General features: G+C 36.6%; 1 protein-coding gene across 1 annotated transcript in view; it reads right to left on the bottom strand.

Annotated features, from left to right (window-relative positions):
- Window positions 1–42: 42 nt before the first annotated feature.
- The window catches only part of LOC104500188 (bifunctional glutamate/proline--tRNA ligase-like), a gene marked incomplete at its 3' end in the record, with an annotated part of 11,099 nt that continues 3,527 nt past the window's right edge, over window positions 43–7,614 (bottom strand). The window contains exons 3-9 of the mRNA XM_010143791.1: window positions 5,248–5,347; window positions 3,717–3,873; window positions 3,243–3,382; window positions 2,491–2,585; window positions 1,340–1,466; window positions 593–785; window positions 43–214 (exon numbers count right to left, since the gene is read on the bottom strand). Coding sequence (XP_010142093.1) covers window positions 43–214; window positions 593–785; window positions 1,340–1,466; window positions 2,491–2,585; window positions 3,243–3,382; window positions 3,717–3,873; window positions 5,248–5,347 — 984 coding nt within the window. The remainder of the gene's footprint in view (window positions 215–592; window positions 786–1,339; window positions 1,467–2,490; window positions 2,586–3,242; window positions 3,383–3,716; window positions 3,874–5,247; window positions 5,348–7,614) is intronic.

Genomic DNA, 7,614 nt, shown 5'->3' with positions numbered 1-7,614 from the left:
ATTTAAAAAATCACAGGCCATGCATTGAGGAAGAAGACATACTTGTAGGTACTTCCAGTACGTGGGTGAGGCTGGTTTTTACAACGATAAAGAGTTGGATCCCTCATACATCCATTGTTACTACTCATATCTATTTTTGCTCGTAGACAACAAGTTTGTCCATATTCTGTTCCCTTTTTCATTTCTTCCCACATTTGTAGATTCTTATTAACACCTAAGAAGAATAAAAATAAATACTTTTCTAAGGTATTGTGAAGTTGATACGGAACCACATGTTATGACTGAAGTTGACAAAAAGCCATGTCACCACACTCTTTAGACGCTGGAGTTCAATTTTCAGACATTTAACATTTTGCATTTTTTAAAAGTGGCAACAAATGGTGACAAATTCATACACACACAGGTTTGCTGTGCCTGTCTAAAGGCTCACTTATTCCAGGGTTACAGAACAAAGCACTGAACACTTATAAGTTCCTGTAAGGACCTTAGAGATATAGCATCAGTCACCTCATCCATCTTTGTTCATAAAAATCAGGTTTTGATGCCAAACTAAAAAGGTAAGAAAGCAAGATGGAAGCTTAAAATATCTTACAGTTATTTCTGTGTTTAGATTCCACTCTTTGCTCACGCTCTGCTTTCATTTGTTCTGCAGGAGTATCATCCACATATGCCTTCCCTTCCTGAATAAGCTTCTCAGCATATTTCATTATTGTTTCAAAGTGATCTGAGGTATACGTAAATTGATCTGGTTTGATGTGCAGCATTGCAACGTCTTCAAGAATAACCTGTGAAGTGTGAAATTATCCACTGTAATATCCAGGAAAGCTAGGTTTCTTAAACCTCTATCCTCTTCATGCCAGATGGGATGTTTTTAATACTCCATTGTCCAGGAAGGATAAGCCATAAGAATAATATGACATGCATGAAAGAAAAGAGAGGCAGGCACTTATCGTTCATTCACAGCCTATAATTACATAAGATCAGACTTAAACAACTTAAAGAAAGATGTAGGACAAGGAAAGGAGATGAAAGCTCAAATAAATTACTTGTTACGGACTAAGCAGTACTTATACAATGAAAACAACAGTGCATTGCAAGAGTTGCATATCTTCGTATCGTAAAATAAACACTGGAGAAAGAAAAGAAATGAGCTGCCAGTAAAAGGGAGTTCATCTTTTTAAGGTACAGTCGATGGAAATTTCTTCCAAGCATAAGTCTTAAGTACAATACTGATACCGTAAAAATCTAGTGCAAAAGAAGTGCGCAAGAGTAGATCTGCGTGTCATTTGCCTTTGAATTAGCTACAAAGGGAGTAGATTTCCCCGCTCTCTTACCATACCTTTTCAAAGTCTTCTTTCTCTTTTTCTGGATTTGTGTCATCAAATCTCATAATAAGTTTTCCTTTGAAGTTAACTTGGTAGTGCTGATTCAGCAGGGCAGCTTTGGCATGACCGATATGCAGATAACTAAAAAGGAAATAAAAAAATAAATACATACCCCAGTCCTACTTCAGCTAGACATGGGTTTTTTTGTGAGGGAAGGGGAAAGAATGGAAAGCAATACTTAAGTCTAACAAAAAAAAAGCAACCCAGGATATTTGTTTAAATGCTACATATCTTTATGAAAGTAGATTGCCTTTTTTTTTTTACTATAGATTTAGTAGTTAATTGTAAAAAATACCTAAATCTGTAAATTAGAGTGTTGCTATGGATATAAAGATAGGACTGCAATTATCTCCAGTTTTACACACAAAGTTAAACCAACTGTTGATGATACTCAGTAGGATCTACCAGATCATCTGAGCCTACCACAGTCAACAGAGTGGGATTTTCTGAAACGGTGGTTGCTGGTTATTTTTAACATAAGTTTAAAAGTTACTGTCAACTTAAACTAAATATAGAAAATCCAAATCCACAAAACGGAAGTAACTTAAAAAAAATATTAAAAATATGTGTCACCAAAGAGCAGTGTTTTAAGTAAAACACCAGAATTAAGGCACTAAAAGCTACTAAAGTAATGTGAGAACAATATATACACATACATGCACATAAGACATAACTCCTGGAATTTGACCAACAGTTTATACTGGACTAGTAGAGGAAGAAACACTACTACAGCAGTTGCATGATGTACAGCCAGTTTAATGAAAAAATGCAGTAATGGAACTTTTACAGCTCATCAGGCAACTCTAAAAAAACCCATAAAATTAAAAGTTGGCTGAAAACTTCTGCTTCTCCTCATCCCACCACTGAGCAGCACCATGTCACCTGCTAGCAACTAACCTCCCTGTTCCAAGTTCAGGGAACAGTGCAACAAGGCATAGAGGAGAAGTAACCATATGGCTCTAATGTAGATGTGGACACAGCTTTAAACACTCTCTTGGCTTAAAATTCTTGTCTGATGAGCTGATCGACATCCTCACCAAAGCACACACTTTTTCTTTAAGAAAATACACAAGTAGAACCTTCTCAAAGTATTTATGTTTCTTACCCACTTGCTTCAGGAGGAAACCTTACGATGACCTTTCCCATCTCTGCACCAGGAAGTTCAACAAACTTCCCAACATCCGCTTTCTTTTCTGTTGCCTTAAAAATTAACAGACATAATTACAGATTCCTTTAGCTGCATAATCAGATAATCATAAAACTCTAGATAATAGCTTCTGTACCAAGGTCTCCTTTCAAACAAAAAGCTGCCATATTGGACCCCAAATTCATCTCTTCCCAACTTTTGCATTACTTGTAGTACATTAAAACAAGATTAATTCTGGAGTTTTAAGTTATTCTGTCTCCAAATTTGATTCAGGACTGAAAAGTCCCACCAAGCTGTTCAATTTATTCCATAGAAGAAACAAACTGCTAGTCAGGTTTTTATATCTTAGTGTTCTTAACCTGAATGTGATCAGCAAGTTCAACCAATCAAAGACCGCAATCTGTGCAGGGCTATCAGGATCTCAAAATCCTCTCTGGAAAAAGCAAACAATGTATCTCAAGAGCAGTGCTGCTTCTGAGGTGCCATTTTTCCATGGTTGCCTTGAAGTACTGGACTATACCCACTTGTGTCTTTCTAAATACGAAAGTGGCAGCTTTATCTTTAAACAAGAGTTCACTAAAATTTAATTTACTGTACAGCTGATTCCTTTTAACTTTAAATTTTCTAACTTAAAAAAATAAATCAATCATCTTTATTCTTTACTCAGACAAATAAAGCTACTCTCTCCAGAGGATCTGAGCAAATCTTACCATTTTAACCTTTGGTGTACCAGAAGCCCACTTGGCTCCTACTGACTGAAAAGCACGTTGTACCTCAAGAAAGCTGTACCACCGCTTGGCATGGACAGGAGCTTTGTTTTGCTGTAATTGCTCTTGCCATGTGTTATTATCTGTTAGAAAACAAATAATTTCCAAGGTATTAGGTTATAAAAATGGAATGACTACCAACAGTAAATTTTAGTAATAGGTAATAAAAATACGCTCCTACAGTTAACACAAAAGAAGTTTAAAAAATTCCCATTTCAAATGTAACAACCATTTAAAAAAGTTCTAGAGCTTCCTAAGCTACGCTACTCCCATCAGCAGCAGTGCATGGGCCAAAGCAGAATGCACAATAATATAGTTTGGCACACAGCTGAGATTCACTACTAGCATCCAATAAAAAGGAGGTTTTATGCCTTGGTATCCACTGATTGCAAGCCAATGAAAGCAAGAACATGATACCTTTTAGTACAGCCCAGACACACAAGTCTGCGAGACTCAGAGAGTTTCCGACCAAGTACGTTCTTAGAGACAGACAGTGGTTGAGCTCTTGGAGTGCTGAAAGAAACTGGCTGGCAGTAGATAACTTTGTGGCACTAAACTCCAGCCAATGGTCAATCTGTTTTAAGGCACAAAAGGTAGTCAAGATTACTAAAGGAATGAGAAAGCAGCTTGTTAAAAAACTGAAGTAATATACAATCCATTCAATAGCTAAACAGAAAACACTAACTGGAACATTAGCATTAAATACAATGGACAATAAATCATAATACATGCTTAAAGAACATTTAAAATATAACATACTGAAACATCTGTACTTCTTTATCACACAGAGTACATAATAATCATCATTATGCCTCAACTATTCATATACCGCATTTGTGATCTTCCTGGTACTGCTACTGGATAAGTATACCATTTTCCCCTCGATCCCTATCTTCTCTGCCTCATCTCCTTTTAGAGCTGAAGAAATCAAATCCCTCCCCCACCTCATTTCCTCCCCCGTCTCATGCAAATCAGTCTTCCACAGAAGCAAATATCTCCTGGTACATAAACAAAACAACAAAAAAAATTAAGAATCAGGCCCTTGATTAATAATGTAGCTACACTGAGTCTCTCAATCCTCTAAGTGTCTCTTCTAGTCCTTTGTCCCTGTTCCATGTGCAAGTGTTCTGTAAACTGCATCGGGAATCCTTCCAACATTCAAGTCAACGTGGCAGGCACAGATGTAATTACACCACCACAGAATTCAGTTCAGTCAGTTACGATCCAAAATATTTGCACCACAAATGCAGCTGTCACCGTACTTCTCGAAGTACAACTTTATTTTTGAAAGATGTAGAAGTGAAAATAAGTATTTTACCAGAATTTCCAACTTTGGAAGTATGTTTGCAAAGGTCTCAAGGCTTAACTTTAAAAAAAAGGGGGTTGGTCAGAAAGTTTATATACCCAGAAGATAACGTGCAGCTTTTTAAATGTCTTATAGGCAATATAGTAAGTCAACACTTTCCCTGAGGCCAGCTATAAGGGCTGAACAGTGATTACTACTAGCTTCAGTAGTTGCAGAAAACACCTTATCAAGTCCTTCATGCCCTCCTCAAATTTCAAAGGAAATACATTTCAACTTACCTCTTAGTTTCAGATAACAACTTCAACTTCAGGGTATGATTATTCTGAGCTAGACTCAGGAAGAATTTCCTCTCACTTCATATCATAACCACAGTTCCTAAAGCTTTTTCTAATCTGTGCAAGCAAGGAGGACCAAAAACATTCCCTCTTGGCTCAAAAATTCTAGTGCCTTCATGGCACTATGGAATACAGGACCCTGCACTCAACATCCCATATAGCTGGAACCACAGTCTAACAATGAAATGCAGAACAACAGACACCAGTTCAAAGAAACCAAAAAAACAAAACAAAAAACTCCGATCACAGGCCAAATGAAAGCAGAAAAAGGCAAAGAAAGAAAAAAAGAGGCATGATTCCTTCTCACCTCAGTGTGTTCCAACAGATTTGAACCATATAACCCAGCAGAACCAGCAACTCTAGCCACATAACGAGCTATTGAATTCACATCGGTAAATGAAACATGCCTAAAAAAAGAAAAAGGCAAGATAAAAGTATATTAAATTACAACCTCCAGTTCCATTCTAATTGTATATTTATAGCTGAAAAAGTATAAAGCAAACGCAAAATACATTTCTGGGTAAACCAGGTCACCAGAATATATATCAAAAATATATCTAACAAAAGAATATATCAGTCATTCCTTTTCTATCACCACCAGATGATTAAGCTCCTAAACACAAAACAATTTTGTTTAGATAGAAATTAAGAAAATAAAACTGACTATTCTTTCAGGAAAAAAAACCAAACCCAAAACAAATGCACTCTCCCCACATCTGACAGAATGCATAAGAATAACCTGAGTTACATATTTTCCAGAATGTAAGGAGCTAAAACAACATTTGTTTTACTTTCTCTTCATACAAGAAGGATGACTCTGAAGAAGATTCCTAGGGAATCTACAGAGGAACCAAGAGATCTCCACTGCAGTTTTAAGGGCTAGCATTAGAAGAAAATACTGTTCCTCTGTTACGCACTTTACTCAATTCATACTTAATAGAAACTATCCCCTGTTGAACAAACTTGGCTGCCTGTATTTCTGTTTTTTACCCAATCTCCTCCAGATAAAAGACTGGACAAAAAAGTTTGCATTTTTTTCTCCCATTCTGCTGTTAAGAATTCTCGATAGGTCTGGAGGTAAAAGGCCCTCCAAAGGGCATACTTCCCTCTGTGTTTTAATCTCCTTTTTCTACCCAAGACAAATGTGAACATTTTCATTTATATTTACTAGAGAACTTTGGAAGAAAGATCCATCACAACCATCAGGTCTCCAGATAATATTTTTGCGTAAGTGTAGATTACAAAATTAGAGCTCCAATTGCTTCTAAACACACGTTGATATCAACAAAAAGAGTTCCTGTAAGTGTTCTGTTCCACTCAGTTTAACAGACTGAATGCTACACTTCAATTTGTCCAATCACGATTTCATTTCTGTTCTGCCATTGATCTGTACTTTCTGTTACACCCACTGTGTCCTTTATAAAATAAAACGACTTTTTGATAGCCCTCAAAAAGCCTTGCAAAAATCAATGAAAGTTCTGAAGAAGATATAGAAGACTTCTTGATATATTAACAGCTATAATGAGTCCCATTTTTAGTATAAATGGATTAGCCAGGCTCATTAGGTTAAGGGCACTAAAACCTAAGGAAGACAGCTCATTTGTAGTTTTTTTGCTTCCAGCTTTTCAAGCTTCTAGGATCCATAAAATAAAACTAAAAACAAAAACCACAGTCAGGAACGTAACAGACACAAAGTATGTCCTAGTATAATTTCAACTGCTATGAAATTTTAATGAACCTTTATCAAATTGAGAAACCCAAAACATTTCTAACACATGTGCAGTTACGGAAAGTCTGTGAAATGTTTTTGTTTGCACTAGTTCATACTAAAGCAGATGCCCTTGATTACTCAAGCAAAATTGAATAAATATATGAAATGTGACAGTGCTGCAGTATAATCTCACTTGTGCTTAAGATGTCGTTTATTTGGCGGGGGGAGGGGGAGGAAACCATCTCCTTTCACTCAAACATAGTGCTAACTGGCCTCCTTTCCCTGAATGAGTTACAAAACATTAAGGCTGCTCTTTGCAACTAGTGCCTGCGAACTCCAGGGGTAAGTCACAAAGAACAAACAGGCAAAGAGCAAGCATCTCTCAAAAGTGATGTGAAATGCCACATAATATAATACCAGGGCAGATATTCAAGAAACAGAAGACAAGATAAGGAGAGGAAAAAACCCAAACACGAAACAAACCACAGAGAATCTCCAATTGTAATAAATCATTATTTCAATTGATTTTTAAGAAGTATTGAAGAATGGTTTTGTGCTGAGGTTAGATACACCTGCCTAAGAGTAATTCTACTCTGAAGTATGCATGTCTTCTCAACACAAAGCAGAGAAATTGCACTGTAGTTTGTTATCGGGGAAGATATAGGTACGCTAAAACACTTCATAAAACCATCAGCATTTAGCAGAGTGGTTTGTTAGGAGCTATTACCCCAGGAAGTTTTGAAGACAAGGCTGCAAAAATAACCTTTAAAATAAAATTCATCATCTCAAATCAGCAATAAGCTTTTCAGCTACCTAGCTGACAGCTACATTTCAGCTAGTTATCTGAAAAGCCTGTAACCAGATTTTAACTGTGCTTCAAAACACAATCTAGAAAAATCGCAAATAAAATGTTCTCGCTTGTTCAAGTCAAGTCATTGGAACAAATGGTTTTCTGGGGGGGGG

This window comes from Buceros rhinoceros, unplaced genomic scaffold (genome assembly GCF_000710305.1).
Source record: "Buceros rhinoceros silvestris isolate BGI_N320 unplaced genomic scaffold, ASM71030v1 scaffold24439, whole genome shotgun sequence".
Classification (NCBI taxonomy): domain Eukaryota; kingdom Metazoa; phylum Chordata; class Aves; order Bucerotiformes; family Bucerotidae; genus Buceros; species Buceros rhinoceros.
Note: the sequence above shows the minus strand (reverse complement) of the source record. Positions and strands in the feature narration are given on the sequence as shown.